Raw genomic sequence first — 23,634 nt, 5'->3', positions numbered from 1 at the left:
CAGGTCGTATCGCGGGCCGCGATGTGTGTGCACAGAGAGCTTGAATACCAGCTGATTAAGAGGCGCATCTATTCAATTCAAACCCGCCACAAATAGGGGTGCATTTTTGCAACAAAACTTAACAGAATAAAACTGCAGAGAAACCACGATTAATGTCGTTATGTGAACTTCCTGAATTTTTGGACTATTAGGTGACATTTCTGATATTATTACGATGGTTTTTACATTATACAAAAGCATGATCAATAACTTGTAATTTCCACACGAGTAGGTTAAAAATATCCTTAAAATTAATGGGCAAATAGTTCCAACGAAAACCAAATCTAGTCAAACTTTATAACTTCTAAACAATTTTCGACTAGGAGTACTAGGACTGACGCACAAATTTCCAAAAACGCGTTCCGACTCAAATCTGTCTCAATAATGATGTTGTCGTCCCACGTGGAGGCTGCTCACTCGTCGTGACGGAGGCGTCGCTGCCACCTCGAGAGCTTAAATCACAACCAAGAATTAATCGCCAATGAAAATTTCCGTCGAGCCGTGAAATTACAATTTAAACGTCGCTGTTTATGCCAAGTGTAAGTGCGCGCTTAATTCGCGTATACGGTTATTTTACAACCACCTTGTTTGTATACATTTACATGTGTTGGTGTTGTTATTACACAAATTCGGTTCTATTTCGTGCTTATGAAAGTAGCACAAATCTAAATAAGAGCCACTGGATCAGTTTAATTAAAACTGAAAACTCATTTTGGTCCGTTTGAAAATTAAATTTCAAATATGAAAGAGGGTTAAAAAGCTGAAATGCTGAAAAGCAGAACTATTTATAATATGACTGGAAAAATCTATCTCTACCATAAAATGTCTTCTCAATTATGAAAAGTTTATAATTCATCAGTTTATGTATTAAAACTGAATATTTATATTCAACTTGAAAAAAGCCCGATCGCTCCTAATTAAATTATGTAGTTGGTACTCTATGTAGAGATATAACGTGGCTATCATTCAAGTTAGGTCATCAACCCCTCGGACGGATAGGAAGCCACAATTCGGCGCGACTTACGAGTGCGAAGCCTTATCTAGAACCTTCAGTCTAATGACTCACACGTCATTTATCACTACCAATATAGGATTACACCGCCACGTCAGCATTTTACATACAACTTATGCTGTTACATTTCAATGGTATCTTAATTAACGTATTAGAGTATTAAAAATCAGTATTCATTGATAAGAGGCAGGGCAGACCCTTTAGCAGATGTGTGATTTATCTTTCAAATAGGCATGTAAAGTGCAGCTTTTAATAGGTATGTGCGTAATGCGATATTATCGTGGTATTTATCGGCGCCGCCCCGCGCGCTTATAACCGCCCGCCCGCCGGCGCCGCGGCCTGTGCGCGGCCGGCATTCCCGCGGGTCGGAGCGCCTCTGACGGTATCCACTCGACGGTCGGTCGACCGACCACACCGCCACCGCTCGCCGAACGCCGCGCTCGTATTTCCCGCGCGAAACAAATTCAAATCAAACATTCCATTAATTTGTACGTCTCGCGCCGATAACGCGTTTTATTACTCCATCTTTTATTTTCGTTTTATTTCGCTTCTAATGCAATTGCACTCGAGCAACGCGAACTGTATTATTTTCCGCTGTTATTCTTGTTTTTATTGGTTTTTTGTGCGTTAGTGAAAAGGAAACGAGCTACAGAATGGTAAGTTTTCCTACGCAGCCGTTAATTTTTCATTTTAAATTCATTTTGTCTTATTTCGTCTACAGACACTTTTTTTTTTTAACTTTTGTTCACGAATAAAAATTATAACTTTGTAGAGTCTATAAAATGTATAAATTATACTAATAAGCTATTTTAATTAATTTTATATGATTTTAATTCGACTTTTGTTAACTCTGAAAATAATGTTCTGTTAGTCAATCGACTTTTAAATAAAACAGAATAAAACGTCGGTAGATACTATACAAAAGCATTCTAAATCAGTAGAAAAACACATTAGGACTTTGGATTCACTAGTAACTTCTACACAGATTAGGTATTTTTTTGTAAAGGCATTAAGAATCTTATTTATTTAGCAGTCCACTGGATATAAAACAGCTCGGTTACATCAAAAATGATGGACATTTCCTAGATACCTATTACAGTGGTACATCAATAAAATTTGAGCGTGCGGCGCGCCTCCGGCCTCATGCGCATTGTGAGGCAATCAACAGTAAACATCTATTAGACCATTTAACCTCGTCACAGCGAACGACCTATAAAAATAGATACCGATACACTCACTCAATTGCACGAATAACGCTTGAATACACCACTTGACGGTATGCAAGTTACAAAAGACGTAATGTGTTCGCTATCTTTGAACTTCCCATTGACTAGATTGTCCATTACCATTAATACTGATAAATGAACGATACTTCACCGAAGTAGGGTTCTTTTTTGATCTACCGTCGTGTACCATCGACTTTTGCAAGAGGATCCAGTCTTCTTCTTCAACCAGTCACCAGCTCTACAAATGTAGAGATTTGGTAAATTCCAAATCTTGGTCACCACCCTAAAATGAGTATTTATCCCCCTCTTCTGACAAAAATTGCCTGCTTACTCTCTATGTACTTATTTAACTATCTTTCTACAAGTTTTAACGACTATGCACCTACATTTATTTTCACAATGTAAAATAAAGGCTCGTTTAATAAAATTACAAAATATTACACACTTGTATTTCCTAGGATGTTAATTTAAAATTCTTATTATTCTACTAAAGTAATTTGATAGAGTACAGTGCCTCTACCATGAGTTTACCTACCGAGCATCTCGCTATCGAGGGCGTAAAAAAATGTATGGCAAATTGTACAGCGCCTCTAGCGGTTAGTAGCTGAACCACAGCAAAACTAAAAACACTACCATGAGTTCATCTCAAATCGTTAGGTAAAAAACCTATCTAAATGAATACGATAGCGACTAAAGTTTTTATTAAGTTTCATACAAATAACTTACCATGAGTTGCAATTTTCAAAGATGTCATCGAAAAATACCTTAGCTGTCACAGTAACGTAACTCACTGGCTTATTGACGTGTGAAAAGCAAAATAAAATTGTGGTTTTAGGTCATTTTAGGTGTTTTCTTTATTAAATTATGTCGGAAAGAAGTTTATTACGATGGAACATGTTATCAGCATGTGGGCAGACCTCCCACTAGGTGGACCGACGATCTGGTGAAGGTCGCGGGAAGAACCTGGATGCGGGCACATTGTGGAGATCCTTGGGGGAGGGAGAGGATGCTGCGTTTCCCAGAGATATGCGAGGGAATTGTGTCGTGCGAAGATGTCTAGCTGTGCTGTGAAAATGTGTGCGGGTTTCCACCAAAGCTGTGCGAGGAAAATGTATCGTACGAGGATGTGTAGCAGAGATTTGAAAATGCTCATTAGTGTTGTACAGCCTGAGCCTTTTCTACCAGAGATGTGCTGACCGAGGCGAGGTAAATGAAGCGATTCTATTGGTTCTTTACAAACACATCCTTCGCTACGCATCCTCGCACATCTCTGGTGGAAACGCAGCCTTACGAGATCATGATAGAAAGCTAATCCGACAATGAATATGTATTTTCATAAGTTGAAATTTACTTTTGTTTTTAATCAGTCTGTGTATTATGTACCTATTAGGTTTTGTGAAATAAATAGTCAATAAAAATTAATCATTTTATTTTCAACTAGCTTTTGCCCGCGGCTTCGTCCGCGTGAAATTTAGTTTGTCACAGATCGTCATAATTATAGCCTATATGTTAATCTGGGTTATAAACAATAATACTGTAAAGTTTCATCAAAATCCGTTCAGTAGTTTTTGCGTGAAAGAGTAACAAACATCCAGACATCCAAACTTTCGCATTTTTAATATTAAGTAGGATATTAGTAGGATATGTATTTACTTAATTATTATTACTGACGAGATTGCTACCATGTATGTTTAGTGACCATGAAAGATTAAAACAATATAATGTATTTAATTAATTATAATATCTTAAGTTTTACAATAATAAGGTAGGTATATCCATCCAGTTACCCTAGGTCTTTATTATGGATTTAATTTACAAGTAGTTATTTACAAGCACTCTGCTCTAAATCCTTTGGCTTCAGGGAAGAACCTGGACCGCCACCAGTCCAGTGTTCCCTTGGCAGCTCTGTGTATGCGAGTTGCCTTCTTCTTGCTGTTTAAAGTCACTCCACACCTTAACAAATAAACATTACAAATAATAATGACGAAATAAGATAAAAGCAATCAAAATGAATAAAGTAGTAGGTATTTATACACACTTTTCTCAATTTCTCAGTAGTTTTCGTGTCGCCGGTGGCATCAGCATTTCACGTTCGCGTGTCCGTTAGTTCCACCCACCGTTGACTATTGTTGGCTCTTTCTTGGGGCCCTTCAGTGGGCATACTCAGATCGCCATATCTATAGAAAAACAACTTTATTGTATCTAGAAAATATAAATCTAGCACTCATATTACTGAATTTTAGCTAGGCACGTGGAAGTTATGCTGGAAAGGTTGTATTTCTCCAAAAAAACCAGCTCAAAATTATTCGTTTAATTTCGAAATTCCTCCACTACATAGTATGTTTATTTTTACTTAACTTACCTTTCCATAAATTCTACAATCGGTTTAAACGGATAGGCGCAGTTTCTCATTTTCCTATCGTGGTTAAAATCCAATTTTTTGTGGAAAATTATTCATCAATAATCCTTCAACAAAACATGTTTTGTTATCTGTTGTCATGACAACAGCTGCGTCAAAGTCGCAATGACAAGAAATAAACAATACAAATTTAAAATGATCATGTTAATTCAGCTTTAAGCACTGTTCTAGGACACTTAAATTTTGCAGTGTTATTTTTGACATTTTTGTTATTTCCTACTCTATCTTTTCTATATAGTTAGAAAGGAGCGGCATTCGTTCTTTCATTCATCCATTCATAGAGTGTGAAGTTGGATACGTTAACATGCTCACCAACATTACATCACAAAACCATCGAATTATCGCTGGCGAGTAAAGTATACGGTAATTGAACTCATGGTATGATTTTAATGTAAACTTCATCGATCCACGTTTAAACTCTATCGACTGTAGTATACGAATACAAGTTTTCGATGGCAACTCATGGTAGAGGCACAGTTGTTACCAAAATTCCGAGTATAGTCATCCAAACAGTATTATCACAGTTTGAATAGCTTCCTTAATGGACGGCTCCGAACTATGCAACGTGACTAAGCTCATTGTTTCTGTTACGTCGGAGTAAAAAATCATTGGAGTTATCGATTGGAGCCAGCTCCAGCGATAGCAGTGATAAGATAGTTTATCTCTTCCCGCCCCATCCCGCGTAGGGCTACCGACTGAGAGAGAAAGGAGCCTTTATCTTTTATTAAAATATACCATAATTTGGAAACATTGCATTTATAATATTGTTTATCTAGAAATAATTTATTCTACTGTTAGGAATTAATCCTCTTTCGATTATCAGGCTACTTACTTTGTAGTTTTCCTCTAAGTCTAAGCTACCCATACAAATCACTTGATAATATTTGAAGGAAATTATATTATTACAGAGTTTAATACACCCGCCCGGTTAGTACGATAAAGGATAAAGAAAGCATGTTTTAATATGAAAATCAAAATAATTAACTAAGTGTATTTTCTATTTAATTTTATTCTTATAAAGAGTCCGGTCCTTTCACTACTCCTGATTTTGTTAGTGCTTTTTAGTGCCGGTATCCCTAATCCCGCGTCACCCCGTCATCCTCAACACGGAAAAAGGTCAACCCAGAATGGAATCCGTAGTACATTAAAACTTCGTATCGAATTTAGTTCGGAAAGAAACGTTATTCTATTCTTCCGATAATATCGAAAAAATCTCTCACTTTGTAGAGTTTTCGAATAAAAAGATATTTCTAAAAGTAGCTAACTTGATAAATTATACGTATTCATGCTAATTGGTGTGTACTACTTACACAAAATACGAAAACTAAACCAACCAAGAAATTGGAAAACAGAAAATAAGATTCTTGTTCATGTAAGTTATCTTGATAAGAACGTGATGTTTCTGTTCTCGAGAATTTCAAACAAAATATAAGCGAAACATGGCGAAACAATGCACTCTACAAAGTAAAATTTGACAAAACTCAATTGCATATTTCTCTTATTTTCAACAAGTCTCTTCGGTAATGTTTCATCTTTGGAAATGGGATCCTTCAAGTCCTTTTGCATCTTCAAAGATGTTGTCACTTAGATATGCAAGACAAACTTTAAGCTTATTATCCCTGAATTCGATCCGTGCGACAATAGCTAGTAAAGCAATAAATATTGTGAGAAACATCAAAAAGTTCGCACCTTTGAAAGAAACGGTTCAGAATTTCATCCGAAGTACGTAATACCCCCTCGGTTTGCCACATAACTGAAATGATTCCTGGGTCGTTTGCGGTATGCGCCCGAGTATGTCTCGCGAACAATAGTCCCGCGCGAGTTCGCCTCTAGTTATGCTGGCACATGCCACTAGGCAGCTCTTTAATAGACCATTATTTTCATAGTCTTTCAATACGCATTGCGAGACCAAGGAACGCGGCTGTTTTGTTTTATAAACAAACGCCTTTGTGCGCCCAGCGTGGCTCGGAACTTACTCGATTCACTCGTATCACAGAATTGTAATTCCCTATTATTATTCTCTACACATTTATGACTCAGTGCGAGAAAATTGAAACACATTCTCAAAATCCAATTTGTTAGGAATGTTGTTTGACATAATTATAATATTTACATTGTTTAGCTTATGGAGATCAACGCACATATCGGTTGCGTAGCGTGTTTTAATAAATTTATTTGTCTATTAACTTCCGCTATATTATTATATTTCCCATATCTGCGATAATACATAAATTGATGTGAAAGATGGCACAATATATTTGTAGATATGAAAGTTGCAGGAAATATATCCTGTGCGAATACTTCGTAACTTGCTCGTGAGTGAAGTTGGAAGTCTCAGCCTATTAAGAACTGTGACGCGAACAAGCAACTCTCTAATTATCTGTAGTGGTTTCCTCAAAACTACGCTATCCATTAGGGAAGTTAAGTTGCGCGCAGCGTCACATCTCGCGCGGTTAGCGTCACCCGATATTAGTCATCTGCGCGGGAAACTCGAAACAAAGAAATAGCGTGCGAAGGAGCCACTCGTTATGCTTACTCACCACTTGTCGATAACTGCTTAATGATCATAATATATGTGATTAAGTATTAGAAGAATTAGTTTACTGTGATAGGTTGATGTTTAAATAAAAGGACAATGACCAAAAGTGGTCCAAATGTCCACCACTAACGAGACCCATATTGGCTTATAGTCCATTAAATAGAGATTAACTTTCAGTATGGGACGAAAAAAAAATAAGCTGTCAGTAAAAAGTTATGACTGTTTGAAAAATTGTAGTAGTTTACGCGCTAATCTCAGGAACTACTAGTCCGATTTGAAAAAATATTTTTGTTATGGATAGCCCATTTATCAAGGATGGTTTTAGGATAAATAACATCACCCTACAACCAATAGGGGCGGAGCAGTAAAGACAAATGTTGTAGAAATGGGAAATATTATTCAAACTATTTTCACGCGTACAAAGTCGTAAGCACAGCTAGTATAATATTTAATAAAATTCATCTATAGCCCCGCGCCACATGCGACATGACATAACATGCGTAGATTAGTCCAAAATATGCAATGGATAGAATGATATCAAGAACATTTTTTGGATGAAAAGGTAAAAAACAGACTTTTCATTCAGTCATAACTTTTTACTGACAGCATATTTTTGATTGCGCTTTGGTTATAATGAATCAGTATTTAGTAGACTATTTTACTACATAGGTCTCGTTAGTGGTGGACATTTGGACCACACTCCATACATTTTTGGTCATTGTCCTTTGCATGCATAAATAGTTTTTTACATGGAACCGTAAATAGATCTCAAAATCGCAATATGTTTGCGAACGGGAAGAAAATATCCCTTAACGCTTTCCTCTAAAAGCATATCACCCCTTATCATGTATAGACAAGCCGAGGAAGAAGGTGAGCGTCACTAGCTGGCGTATAGTGGGAAATACGATCCTAGCACAAATTGATTGAGAGCGACATTTGATATAAAATTGTGTTGTGATTGATGCGACCCCGCCTCGAACGCGCTTGCTAAGTGCTCTGTCGTGGCTGCCTATAGCTACTGACATCGTAATGTATGTACGCATTACACGTGGAAGCAGATAATGTAGCTACATTTATTTCCGAGCTATGTAATATGTGACGCTGAATATTTCTCCCATAATTTTTTAATCTCGCAGACGCTGTCATCAATAACAAGTTTTTAATCAACGATAAATAACAGGTGATGTAGTAGGTACAAGGTACTCCCGGCTCCAGCGGAAACTTCGCAGTTTCTCACAAAATTACACACGGTACATAAATCACATAAAAATATGCGAAGCTGTTCAGTTTTGCATGATTTAGGGTTTTAACATACTTGTATGTCTTTAAAATAAATATTTTAACCAAGTTCTGTAAGTTCTAGATTATTTAGAACTGTTCTTAACAAACTTTATATAATAATATTTTAATAAGTTTGCCTTTACGACATTCTAAAATTCACGCTATGCTGGGTACAAGACTGAACTTGATACCGTAATTGATACCAATGGATGTTGTAATCATAGCCGACGTTTTAGCTCAGACATTAACTCCTGCTTCAAAGCGGCAGCTTGTCTTCAAAGTTTACTTAATTTCGCAGTCCCGGGCAAGATAGAGCATATTTTTCTAGGTCACTCGCCAGAAAAGGGTGAGAAGAATCGTTCGACAAATTGCTCTACGCTACGCTTAATTTACTTCACAAATGCTTTTAAAGTTTTCAGCTGAATATTTTATCGGCCACCAAATTACTTATTCACGGCGCGATGTGCGTGCTAACATTTATCAACCCTCCAAATGTACAAACGAACTGACATTAGCTGGACAGCGTTTTTAATTTAGTACACAAAAGGTGTGTCAATCATACGCGTGGGGTTTCCGGGAATTATAAAGGTATTTGTCTAACCTGTACTGTATGTAGGAGTATTACCAAACATGCTGCAGAAGTGGTATAAGCCAGTGTGTGCATTAGTCTCTAGGGCGATCCATCCATCACACTCTGGATTCATAACAGTCTTCTCTGCACATGTCCCTCCACGTAACAGATGCGATGCGCTATATGACATCAAGCTCGGATATTCCTAGCCTGTCACCACTAATTTATGTAGCACTATCATTTGGGCTACGACCGGTTTAATTGTATTATCAAACGCCGTAATTGTATTCAGTCTTCTGTAATGTGATATATACCAACGACATAGGTTAATAGTGAGCGAGAATATTAAAGGTATATTATGGTGGCAAAAGTTTGTTATTTTAATTTTTACCCGCTAATATCGCGGATAGGGTTGTCAACAAGCACAACAGGCCGTATCTGCCGCTGGCATTATGCGAGCCACCCCATAAACTCATCCTTTAGGAGGCACCACGCCCGCGCCTTCCAGGATGAACGATGACGTGATTCGAACACGATATATAGTCGTGCAGGGTAATATTGTGTCGCGGGACCAACTGATAGCTCCGGCCCTTTAGCAAAAAATAAGGTCGCCCGTTTACACGAGAGCAAAGGCTTTAAGTGACAGATACTAGATAAATGTTACTGCTCGTTAGATAAGGGCGGGCGCATAAAAAGGTCGGGGGAAATCATGTAAAACTGCAAGGAGCGAGTGTTACGACGTAACATGCTATCGCGTCGAAGTTGAGCGGTGTGTGTGTAATTATTGGCTGTATCGAGGGGACAACTTTGCGCATTCAGGGACGGTCCCGATTTCATTATGTACGAGTGTAGCGGACAGGCGTCGAGGCCAAACTTAGATTGAAGGCGGCGACGCGGGCGCGTGCTTAAACTGTATCTTTACTCACTTAGGTGAAGATTTACAGCAACTTCGCCGGAGTTTAGCGGCTTGTCTCTGCGGCGGTCTCGCTTGGCCTTTGGAATATAATATGTAAACTCACATCACCCTAAACACACTCATCATTTGTCATACTCCTTGACACGTAATGTCTCTTATTTTAATACGAACCTCAAATATCTAACTTAAGGTAACATTACCATAATAACGATGTAATGTAACTTTGCACTAACTTTACAACATAATTAAATAACAAAAGATTTAACAAACCCAGTGATGTCATCTATCAGCCGTTGTTGTAAACCGCTAAACAGCTGAAAGTTTATCAGTGACCGGGAAGCCTTATCATATCATTAGCGCAGGCATCCGGACACGCGCGGACGGAAGCGAGCCCGTGGGTGCCTTCCCGGCGCGTGCGCATGTCCGCCGGCACCCGATACCCGCCGCGCCGTATCACGTTCCGCGTCACGCGATACCCGTCCCCAGTCACCGCAAAACCTAACGAAATTAACACCGATATACAACTCTTAATTAACACCCAATCGCAACTAATAAGACTTCGTAAACTTCCAAAGACCCTAATATCACACACAACCACCGAGACATTATAGCTAATTCTGCAAACATTCCAAACAACAGCGCCAAGTAATAAACAGTTAAAAACAAATGGAGAAACCTCACAATTGCTCTAATTACCGCCTCTGTTACCAAATCACGAGAAAATTCACGCCCTCAACCCTCCACATCACAATGAGGGAATGGAAGAAGCCTGTGAAAAAGCAAATTAAATTAATTGTGATGTAAACGAGGGTAGGCTCGCGCAGTGCGCGCTTTAAATAATAGATGGCGTTGTTGTCGAACCGCACCCTTCCGCGCACTTTTATGTGGTCGACTGACAATTTGATAAGTCAGACTTAATTTAAATGTTGTATTTTTCATAGAAAAAACAAATATTCCCCGGCTGTCGAGCTTCGTGCTAAGTGCAAACTGCTGGTATACCTATCTACATAAACAGAAAATTAAAAGGCAAAGAGAATTTTCGTTAGATTGAACACATTAACTAAGAATTTATGAAGCAAGATCTATTATCGTCATCACTTTCTTTTATATTACCCAAAACTGAAACTGAAAATGAAAAGTCTTGAACATTAGGTACTTTTTTTACTTCATAGGTACCTCTATCGCCTAGTAACACTTTGTTACAACTTAGGAAGTAACCGAACGGAATGGCGTGTGAGTGTTTATCATAAAGCAAGGCGTATGTAAGCAAATAATTAATAATAACGAGCGGTCAAGAATCGAAGGTGAAAGCCATGAGCGTGTTTATTGTGGAAACATGGCGTACCGCACCGAAATAACCGAGTAAGACGTTCGTCGGTTTACACGCGGGGTTTACACCATTCTATTTTGATCGCTCCATCAAACCAACCGCGATAACGCTCTTATGGATTTATGCAGCGATTTGAGCCTAATATGCACGGCGTGTATGGATTTAGCGGCGTTTTAATCATGAGATTCTAAACGTGTACGCGTCTCATAATGTAAACGAGTTGAAAAGACAAGCCTCTTAATAGTCAAATAATTAAATATCAAGTCACTTATTTGAAATCCGTAGCATTTAAGACACAAAAGACCTGAAAATTATACCTACAACTGAAACTCTACACCGGCTGCAAATGGACTCAATTTTTATAGATAATATAGCTGCTAGTCTAGATTATTAAGAACAATTTCCAGTTTCCAGATATTGCTACATGAATTAGTTATTGGAAAAACCATTCTCAGATTTCATATTGTGTTATCCCAAGATTGTATGTTTGAGAGAAATACCTAATAATACCTACGTACACTTGTTTTCTCTACATTGTGTAACTTACTGTATACTACACTGGACTGCAAAACTAAGTACATACCTACTGCACTTTTAAAAATTGTTTTCTTTTTTCTAAATTACAGTAGTGTAGTGAGAGATTTAGAATAAAAACGTATATCAACTTTCTTGAAACTATAGTACCTACAAAATTAAACTTTTTACAAATCCTTTTTATTTCGAAAGTATCATGTGAGTGTGTTTACTTACCTACTATTTAAAGAGTTATTGCAATTTTAAGTGTGATTCTTTGTTTTGCAATCCAGTAAGTATATTTCTTTTTGAATATTGTGTTTAGCATAATAAATTAAAAATTCAAGATAAAGCTTGAAGAAAGAAAACGGATACTCGGGTCGCTCCCGGTTACTCACTCAACCTGGGTGTGATGTGTGCACTAGTTGCTCGGCCCATCACAACCTCCTTGAGTGAGCGATTGTGGGTGACCCCTCATCAGAAGAAAAGAGAATACAAGAGAGGAGAAAAGAAGAGAGGAGAAAAGAAGAGAAGAAAAAGAAGTGAAGAAGTCACCTATATCAAACTTTTAATATTTTATTTATTAGACAGATAGTAACAAGTTTCCGACATGTTCTATCGTAATACGATGTACTTACAAATATTATTATAAAATGACACGATAGATATTTGAACATTATTTTTAATCAGTTAATTCAACCAGTCAACTGATCAGAAATAAATCATAGATAGATCAATAATTCTGAGACTCTACATCATCGAAATTATACAAAAAATAACAATTGGTCTTTCTAGTTATTAAAAAAGTTTGAGAAATAAGCATCACTTGCAAAACATTACATGATTCATGAGTTTACAGTATTCCTAATTTAACATTTAAAATAAATGAATGGCATGTCGTCTTCAGGAGTATTTCATGGATCTCCAGACGACACCGAAACTTTATTTATTTTTGAGAATGCTTGTTTCTACACAACTGTTTAAGATTCATGACGTCTCGAGGGATACTTTCAAGATGTCTGGTTTACCTGTAGCTAACAGTGATCAAATATGTCTTTCTATTTTAAGAAACAGTTTATATTCAGCTGGCTTCGCAAGAAATTGCACAATAGTTTGCCTGTCAACCTTAAAAAGTTCATATTAGATTTTAAAGTCATGGATTTATATCAGTAGTTCAATATTAGAGCTTAACTGCAAAATAAGTGCTCGTGATTATCGAGCTGCACAGTTTTCTGCTACGTCGAACATCGAAGATTCGAAAGAGAAAAACTATTGGCGGCCGCGAGCCAGCAAAAATAGCACCACTAACGTACAGAAAACAGGCGCGATCTACCGCGAGATTTATGCATTATCGGCCACCCATTCGGCGTTTACGACACCGACCTATGGGATCATACGTGTTCTACGCGACCAATTTGTCAAATATTACGAAGCGCACAAAATATCAGATGACAAATGGGTTAGGTATGCAACTGCAACTCCTTTGTATGCGCTGTAGAGGGTTCACAAACATCGTTACCTGCCAAGGATGCCCGCCTGTCGAGTGGATACTGTTGTCCCTTTCAATCTTCCATTGTGCCTTCACAAAGGTGCACCACGTTCTGGATACGTTATCACGTCATCTCATGCATGATTCTATCCAGCTGGAGGAGTATTGTATCGTGTAATTGAAGCTTCCAGACATCCCAGAATAATGTAATTTTATCACAAAATAAACCACTCTTTATCCTTTATGTTCTTTACATTTTATTGAATTAGAAAAGTAGAGCGTTGCTTGCATCAGGTTCGTCAAACAATATTTATAAGATGTACTTTCGATATACATTTCAATACTTATGTATAACGTCTCTATACTACTGTGTATTGCTAGAATAGTTAAAGCATAAACTAATCACATAACCATTTGAACAATATCCGTTATGTAACCCATATATGTAATCAAACAAACAGCTGCAATTGTTAAGTAACTATTATCTTGGCTTGCACCTGTGCGCTTGGATATGCATCGGCTGATTCACACATATTATGTCCGTGGCGGCACTAGGGTATACATCAAATGTGTACACTAGTGCCACTACGAGACACACACACATAAGGTAACACACATAAGGTTCGACGTAACTGCACTCTTCTTTTGGACAGATATGACATTTTATGCCAATTTATACAAACCTCATTCATGCTAATGCTGTTGATTTTATTACTGCAAAGTTCTTGTACACCTAAACAATATAAAAACCTTCAATATAAACCGAATATCTTTTTTTTATTTCACTTAAAATAAGTAGAGTAAGATAAAGTAGCATATTTTCCTCAGTAAATTACCGCAAATTATGCATAACATTGAAATCAGCATCCTTTAGTTAGAGATATAGGACGTTGATTGTTGTACATATCAATGAAAAGAATGCAATGACGTCTGTTGATATCCGTATAATTATAAAGTATGTATTAATTTAAATGGGTCCTGTTGTTTGTTTGTTAAGTAATAATAAATGTATAATTGTGTAGGTAATTATTATCTTCCGATCATTATAAGACTATGAAATTGTTAATTTATAGTTAATAAACCTATTATTTTGTATGTATTAATTGATGGTAAATTATTGTCTTTAAAAATGTCTCAATTCAGAAGTCTGTAACGGGTGAAGCCTCGGGCAAAAGCTACTGTTAACTGGACGATGATATTTCTACACATAAGTTCATGTTATACCTACTACACAACATTCGATGTAACGAGTTACATTTCCATAATTACAATTGCCCGATCCCATAAAGCTAGCAACGCATGTTCGATGTAACTCACACCGGCCTATTTGGCGTAGAACATACCTTACGATGTGAGGAACACAAGAGCACCATGTCCTCCCATATGTCAGTGGTGGGACTAACTGCGGGCTTATCCCATGCTGGCATTCTCTGTCGCGCGCGGTGCCAACAGGCTACGCGCTAAGCCGCACCGTAGCGCTACGCCGTAGACGTCTACGAAATTGTGTTCACATATTATTGTAATGTTCACTGTTGCAGCCACTTGATAAGCGATGTGTAATAGCTTAAGCGTTTATGTAACAAACAACGTTTGGAGATATTAAATGTTACGTTTCAGTTGAGCAGACGCTGAATTGCGAATGCATTATGATAATAAGATATAATTTGTATTATAAGATAACGCCGTAGTGTTATAGTATCTTGTCTTGTGGTTAAGCAAAACTTGAAGTGTTGTTTTATCATACTTGGTTATCATCGGTGCTTGATAGGTACTCAGTACTGCTGAATTTTAATGCACATAATTTAAAACGAAAGTGCACTCACTTGTTATCGTTACAACCACCCGTCTGCCACATCACCGTCTGGTTTATTTAAAATGTTCACTCAATTTAAACATTTTCAGTTAAGCACCTGGAAAATTGTATAGAAAAACATGCCCTATTCGTCTGTATTTACATAAAATATTATCGAGCCCTACTCGATATGAGCCATGCATACAATGCTTTCGTTAATGTATCACCCAAACGTATTGTCCAAACAAAAACATACTGGCAACGTACGAAATAAAAACAATTTGGGCAACATGGACCAAAATTGGTGTCGCAATAGTTGGTGCGGGGGTTGCCAAATTCGGCACAAATTACTGACCTGAGCCGGCTCTGTACTTGTCGGCAATCACGCTCGTGTTACTGACGACTGAAAACTTGAGCTCTCCGCTAATAGGTCAACTTGTACATCCCAATGTTTGCAAAGTCACCGCTCGAAACATCTTACTTGGAAACAAAACTCAATTGCCAATTGCGGCGAGCAACTTAACAAAACGGCCGATGAAAAGTTTGAGCGAAGACTTCGTAGAGAGTGGAATATCGACGAGGGATTAGTACAATGCAAGTTTTTGTATTCATGGTAACTTGTTTAATTAATTTAAACGGTTTTTTATGAAACTTTCTGTTTTTTTTTATAATTAGGTACTCATAATCTAACAATTATTATAAAACGTGCAACCATTGAGGTAATGATCTCTCTTTTTCTTATATCCGAAACTAAATGTTGCAAAAACATTGTATATTGCGCTAACTAGCTTGTTAGTCCAAAGTTGCTCATTATACTCATACTAACTACGGCTATCTTGTCTAGGCAATCAAATTGGATAGTTAACTTCACAACTGCGAAATAATTAATGAACTTGTTTAGCGACAACACTGGACGAGGTAGAAAGCGACTGCTAATTGTTAAACTTTGCCGCCGTTCGTTAAATTGTTATGCACTCATCGGACTCATAACTCTTTCTATAACAATGTGGACGCTTCCAGTTTTATTTAAAGAGGCCAGGCCGCGTCACTTCGCAGATTAAATAAAAAAGGGTCTATAAACAGTAAAGTCACTTTAGTCGGTGCGAAGAAGCGAGTCGAGAGCAATTTCTGGGTACCACCCCGCTAGGAAATTGAAGGTGTTTGGTTTAAGAGTACATCTGCATAGGGGAGAGTTGTTTACCGCCTCAGTCCGGTCTCGGGACAATTTGTTTGAAAGGTGTCGCGGCGTAATCCACTCAGCGATCAGCGATGCTGTACCTAACCGTCTCGAAATACCCGGATATAAATCACTCCAAGGAAATAACCCGGTCGACCCATTTACCTAACTGGACACGTCTCTAAACAACATCTTCCTGTTCTCACTACGGCGATATTGTGAAAACCACGATATTGCCTGTACAACGAAACGTTATTTGTCAGCTTGCGAAATATGTTTTGCATTGGCATCTCTTCGCCTCTATTAGAATGGAAATGTTTATCACAATGTTCCAACATAGGAGTACATTTTCGAGTGTTTTGTTTTTCGTTAGAAATAGGTACATCACTCGAAAATCTAATAATGTTCAAAGACAAGGACTAAAAATAATACTTCAATGCTACTCAGTAATGCCTAATTGAGACAAACAACTTGAAACCCTCATGTATTAGGTTCTATTAATATACTCACAGAAGTTCTAAGGTCATTACATCAAAAGGAAACTCCAATATAACTCACTGTACAAATCCGTTTCGTGATAGATATAAATTAATGTGCAATGAACCATCACAAATCAGTAAAAGATTATTATAACTTTGCAAATTAAAGTTAGAGCGATCAATTGTCCCGCTGGATTTCGCTTTGAAAGCAAGCAAGTTAGTCCGTCGAAATATTTCGACAAAAGGAGGACGAAATCAAAATCCCTCCCAGGAGACATGATACATCGAATTTCATTACTCGCGACAAAATTCCTAATTACAAGAGATGGGAAAATAACGGAAAATTACATTAAATCGTGGGTTATCTAAGCTCTTACTCTTATTATTTCGGAGATGGAGCGCGACGACTTTGAAATTTACTTAATTATGTTATAAAGATACCGATCTAAGAAAGTGGGCGCGCGCGCGAGGGATCGACAGACAATTGCCATCTCGAGCAACTTCAAACTTCAGCTTATCCGATTTTATTATTTACCGCGATTATTGTTTTTTAATAATTACATTTCATTCAGAATCAAAATTATAGCAATACAATGATTTTACTATGTAAACTAAAGCACAATAACCGGTTAAATTAATACCAAATCGTATTTCCTGCTGTTAAAAACTAGGTTGTAAATAATAAAAAAGTTAAATATCAAAAAATTGTTATCACTCAAAAACAGTATAAAATCGGTCTTCTACACCCCTATGAGTAGATTTTCATTTCAATCGTTCAGCAAGAGCAACAGAGCTCCGCTCGCTCGGTCTCCGCTCACTCAATTACCAGTGCGCTCACTCATTTCCCGCTGTAATCACTTTATGATCGTGTGTGATAAAAGCAAAATTGAGTGTCCTGTTATTACGGGACACGCGGTGCAGACTCGAACTCGTTAGGAGGAGACGCGCTGTCGACACTGAAATAGAAAACGGCTGGTGATTAATTGCCAATTACTCCAACTGCCGAGTAATTCCTGCGTCCACTTGCCCTCGTGTTGTTTAAGCTCTCACATTATTTTTCCATCGGTGAAATTGCATGGCGATAACACCTTTAATACTATATTATTACATGTTCTTTATGACCTAACGACTTTAACCTTTCATGCGTCTATAGAAATAAACTTTGTAACGTAGCTATCAATTTCATCCCAAATGACACCTTCTAGCAAAATAGAAAGCTTTTACTGCATGAAACACTGAAACATGTTCAGTATCAAATCAAACATCTTAAATTCTGACAAATCCAATTTCGGTCAATAATCTCGCTCCCTGTAGAGCAAACTGAGGCGAAACGAAATCCACTTACAAGCTAGTGTTACATCCCCGATGCAAAATTGTAATTTGCCATGATATAATTCAATATTTAGCGTCGTGTAATTGAATATTTTTCCAATTTGTCGCGCGTAATGGGGCAAGATTGAGTTGGGGCTGGGTCCCGTAGGTCACGGCCGCGGCGACGGTTCATCTTCGTCATAATCTTAATGTTTCAATTAAATTTTGCCATTCGTAAACAGCAATTGTCCAAATAACACCCTCCGTAAACGTGTTTTAGCCCTCCCATTTCTGGGAATATACGTTCTGGGATAATTTAATAACGAATACTGTGAAATCGTTAAATAATTTTAATACAATAGTACCTACTGCTTGTTTAATTGAAATACACAAAATTACAAATCTGTTTATACTCGTACTAATTACTTTAAATAATAACAGTACATAACGTAGAGCCAAAAGCGAATGATATAACTGTTCGCAAATCATAACATTCTCCTTTTTTTGTACTCTATCCGATATTATACGACACTCCTGGCATCTAAGCCAGTGAGGCTGAAGCGATGCACATCATGTCCCACATCAATATGGTTGGATTACCGCCGCTCTCACTCCGCGATGCGTGTCACGCATTATGTTTTGACTCGTCCACGAAAAGACCCATCTTTCAACGAGCTATTTCCTTACAAATAGCTTTATATTATCCCCGTAATAATACTCAATCAATATCGTAAAACCGAGCGGATTTTCCTTATTATTCATACACCAACTTTGAAGCAATAAAATGGATTCTAAAACAGCAATAATGTAACTACCATCAAATATCGTAATGAAAGAACTATACGTTTTAATATGAGTTGTGCAAACAGAAATAAAACGTTAGTTACATTTTCTCATTACGTGCATGTAATGTGATCAGAAATGAAATGAAAACAATTTTCAAAGCAGTTTGGTATTACGTAAGAACCGATAGCTAGTTTACGATATTCATGTTATTGCATTTTGACGTAGCAACGAGGGAAGATGCCGGCCGCCGGCGTCACGTCGACTCATTCCAGTGGCGCTCGGTCCCGGCATACTAATACTCTCTGCGAGCGATTCCATGTAATTCCAGTCGGTCTTCCGCCGCCGATTGTGCCAACCAGCATCTTGAATATGTTACACTAATACTTGACCGCACGCCGCAGGAATGCCAAGATATTACTCCGCTGAAATCACGGCAACCACTAACACAGCTACTCGTACTTAGAACCCATTCCACTACTTGGCAGATAGGCGAACTGTCTAAAAAATAAAGCTTAAATATATGAAAAGTTACCCCGATAAATTTATATTTATGAAGCTTAATTACCTTCGTGTACCCAAAAGTGACAGAAGGCGGCTTACGTCCCAAATCGCAATGCATGTGATTCAAAGCTCGTAATTCGCCTCCGACGGAAGCTCGACAAACTCTGCTTATCGCGTGGCATAAATTGGCAACACGTCGTTAAGGCGGGCCGCACACTGCGATCCGCCGGCTTTATCAGCGGCCTCTCGTAAACCAGCGCTCTCTGTTATTGCGCTGCCGCGACATTCCCCGAGACTTTTTTCATATCGCAAAATGGCGGGATCGTAACACTAGGCGCACCACCGTCGAACGGCGTAAACGATTTGGCTACTGGCAATAAATATGTCCATTTGGCAGTGCGCGCCCCGGCTCGTATCAACTAAAAAAGCGCCGCCTTGAGCGCTGCTGTAATTAGAGGCCAATCGTAAAACGAAAGGGTTGCGCCGGAACGTCCCATCTGATAATGAGCACGACTGGCGCGGCTCCAGCCGCTGCTCATATTAGGTGGTTCTCTCAGCCGCGCCGCTATCGTTACGACTTTTACACTTTTACGAGTTGTTTAGTTTACACAGCCGGCTGTGTACGAGCGCGCGCTGCCAAATGCTAGTTCGCGGCTCACCGCGCGCGGACCGCTCCCTAAATATCGCGCGCTATGTGTTAATGAGATGTACGTTTCAGGCTCGTTTGGCATTGCGCGAGCCGCCGCTGTCGCCGCGAGCACATTACCTAAATATCGAGCCGTTACATCGCTCCATATTAAACTCTCCCCTACTTTTATAGTCGTTACAACAGATTTTTCATTTTTAAAACGCAGCAACTTTTCCCCACTGTATAATAAACAGTTTGCGTCCGTTTACAATAACAGAATAAGCTTCATTCCAACGATATCTATTTCGTTCAGTGGCTCTTAATTAATATTTTCTTTTCTTTCCTTTCCAGGTGAGTGAGGAAGCGAATACAAAACCGGAGGCTTTGTGCGACGCACGCGGTGGCCGCGCCGCCCGCCCGCTTCGAGACAAAAAAGAATATTACAGAGCTTTCAATTCGAACACACAGAAGAAAAAATATGATCTGCACTTTTGTAAACGCAAATGAGGTTCGCTTTGAAACGTAGGACTTAATTTAAATAACTCTGAGCATCTGAAAATCGAAACACTTGAAAGAGAAAGGCTCCGTAACAATAGTAGAGAGCGATAACAGTTCAATATTGCATGTTGACATCAAATCTCTACGCGGCGTATGTAACTCTCGGCAGTAGGAAGTCAACGAAATATCAAGTTGCACATTAGTGACGCGTCTCTGAAACCGAAGCTTGCGAATATTCTGGTTTAATTTCCTTCTCGGCGCAGTCTGCGACAAACGATAGATTCCATTACTCGTATATCTAACCATAGTAAGGTCTTGTCTCGTAAATTTTGAAATACACGTGAGTATATATCTAACTTATAACTGCCATTGCATATTTCATCAGCTATAGTAGTTTGAAACTGTTCATGTATAGAGTAGTTTGCATGTGCATACAAATCTCAAAATATCTTACATTCTTTACTTTAATCGAAAACATAAATTGTATGTTGAATGCGCACGTTGCAAGAATCTGAAAAATACGAGTTGTGAAAACAAAAGAAGTGGCGGTAGGTACCTATATCTTTTACTGAAACTACGTGGTTCATAGGTTTACAATTGTTTTTTTTAATTTGATCTTCTTATACAAAAGAAATTATTAATATGTAAGTAAGTATAAATTTTATTATCTTTCTAAAATCTAATTAACTTAAAGGAATGGCAAGCGCTAAAGGGAATGAAATACAAATTCTACCATCCCTCAATACATATGACTAACCTCCCCATAAAAATACGTAACTTGCACAAAAGCAGCAATTTATTTTTGCTGCATGCAATATTCGTCAAAAAATTTTGATGTAGTATACCAAATTCCAGAAAATGGTGCATGTGAACTTTTATGTAACTCTCGTATGCAGGCCCTCGACCTTCGCGACCCGTCTGAACCCGGTGTGTTCACTCACCTTGCGGTCAACGGCTCCCGAATAGCGTTATGCAACTGCATACGAACTCTACACACTTTGATAACATAATTAGGAGACATGCATTCAGTACCTCTAGTACGAAAAACTTTCGAGTTCGTTTCGTTTGCGTATTCAAAGTGTCATCGAAAAATTTTGTATGAAAAATTAAACAGCGCCCCCTAGGGCGGCTATAATATAGGGGGCGCTGTTTAATTTTTCATACAAAATTTTTCGATGACACTTTGAATACGCAAACGAAACGAACTCGAAAGTTTTTCGTACTAGAGGTACAGGTGCTAATGAAACTATCTACGAGATTTTCGTAGCATTCTCGTAGTAGGTAGCTACTACGCTTGGAGTGATGGGAAAAAAGTGTAAATTTTTAAAAGATATTAATGATTTCTATCATGAATTTGATCAAATTGAATCATTATTAAAAAAATATAGGATAATAAATTGATAAGATTTCAAGGTATTTTTTTCTGTCGATTACGATATTGCCTTGAAAAATGTGTTTATCAACAAATCAGTTCAAGGAACTTTAGTTTTTTCCAAGAATCGCGTGTCTCCATAATATTCTTAGAATAATAATTTTTAATTTTATGAACTACCTAATATTTATTCGTAGTATAAATTACATAGAATTGAAGCTCCTGTACAGATCTCAATTTCCGCCCATAAAACGATGCAACGCTGTCTTTTGCGCAAGATCGAGATCAACGCCCAACAAAGGGTTTAGAGTGGAGCAGGAACCTCGCGTCACCCCATTCGCCTTACTAACATAATTCAGTGCAAGAACCTTCGACTGGTGGGGCAGAGGAGACAAAGAGTGCTAGCGCGGCCAAGCACCTCGCGAGGGCCTTGCACCCTCCGCTCTATTTGAGATAATACTCCTTTACGTCATGTCATTCGAGCTTAGACCGATCTGGAAAATTATAAAACGGGATTATCGGATATACTGATAGTAACAACTCCGCTCCTTTTGTACTTTACAAAACGTTTCATTGTTTCTTTTTGAAAATATATCCAGCTAGCGAATTAAATTAATCTACTTACCAATTTTATTAGAAAAAACTTAGCTTTTAAGTTTTCTTCTAAACTTGTAACCATTACAGTTTTTGGAATTTATTTTTAAAAAAAGATTTTCAGAGCAAGGAAAGCTCCAAAGTGTTTTTCATGAATCGACTAATATCATTGTATCTCAGAAACTTATCAAATAACCTGTTACTTTCTTTATAATATGATGTCAAACGATGAGTAATGACAAAAAAAACAATGCTAAATACGAGTACTTGGCTCTTCTTATCAAAGATTGAATTCTTTGATGCTAATGAAAATGGTAAATGCAGATAGCATTTTATTTTATTTATTTCTCGATAGAAGGGCAATGCCCGAGCACTCCCGCGTGCGTTGCCCACACGCCGCCACTTCTACTCCCGATAGTTCAGACGACAGCACCTGAAGCTAAACACTGTAAGATCTTATGTAGTAAGTAATAGGAGCTATTTTGCAATCAAAATTTATAGTCTGATATGCATCGTCCGTACATCGCCTACAAGGAAACTATTTTCATATCATTTCCCCTCCGAGCTTTATCATTAGTGGACTTCCCGCGCACTCTTGAATTACAGCATTGCTGTTTGAATTGCTCTTCGTGTTCAAACATTCGTATCAAGAATATTTTAATATCGGACGGGCAAAGTGGAAAACTTTGAGTGTTATAATAGTTTTACATTTGAAGAGACGTTTGACCGTTAACCTGCGTATTCTCATTGCATTTTAAAGGTTAGGTACGAGTAAATATGCATTTCTAAATCTTTTAAGAATAGGAGTTTTTATTAATTAATTGAGAATGAATTAAACATTGAGTTTTAAGTTCCATTCGTCACTATTAACATTTGAGCACCAAAGCCAAAGTTAGGCAAAGGATAGGAGCTTCTTTTAATTATTGGCAAATTAATTAAAAATGGAACATTATATTGCATTAATTAGTAATCAGTATTAACTTCAGATCGCTAAAGACAAAGTATCTCAATGTTATGTTTGGAAAATAATTATCCGATGTGTATTAATGACGCCGGCGAGGTGAGCACACAACACAACAAGGCAACAGCCTGCTTCCAGTCCGAAAGTTATAAATTTGCTTAAACTTGTTTGAGTTGCGAATTTCCGCGATGTTTGTCCGG

The 23,634-nt window shown here is 37.9% G+C and overlaps 1 protein-coding gene across 2 annotated transcripts in view; it reads left to right on the top strand.

The window, feature by feature from the left end:
- Nucleotides 1-1,401: 1,401 nt before the first annotated feature.
- The window catches only part of LOC114354648 (Matrix metalloproteinase 2), a 39,827-nt gene continuing 17,594 nt past the window's right edge, over nt 1,402-23,634 (top strand). The window contains exons 1-2 of one of the 2 annotated variants that reach the window (XM_028307135.1): nt 1,402-1,707; nt 20,361-20,517. In XM_028307135.1, coding sequence (XP_028162936.1) covers nt 20,513-20,517 — 5 coding nt within the window. In that variant the 5' untranslated portion in view covers nt 1,402-1,707; nt 20,361-20,512. The remainder of the gene's footprint in view (nt 1,708-20,360; nt 20,518-23,634) is intronic. The other variant, XM_028307136.1, reaches the window with a different exon arrangement.

The sequence above is a fragment of the Ostrinia furnacalis genome, unplaced genomic scaffold (genome assembly GCF_004193835.3).
Source record: "Ostrinia furnacalis isolate ACB-3 unplaced genomic scaffold, ASM419383v2 OfSCF2102, whole genome shotgun sequence".
NCBI lineage: Eukaryota > Metazoa > Arthropoda > Insecta > Lepidoptera > Crambidae > Ostrinia > Ostrinia furnacalis.
This window is presented reverse-complemented; position numbering and strand designations above follow the sequence as displayed.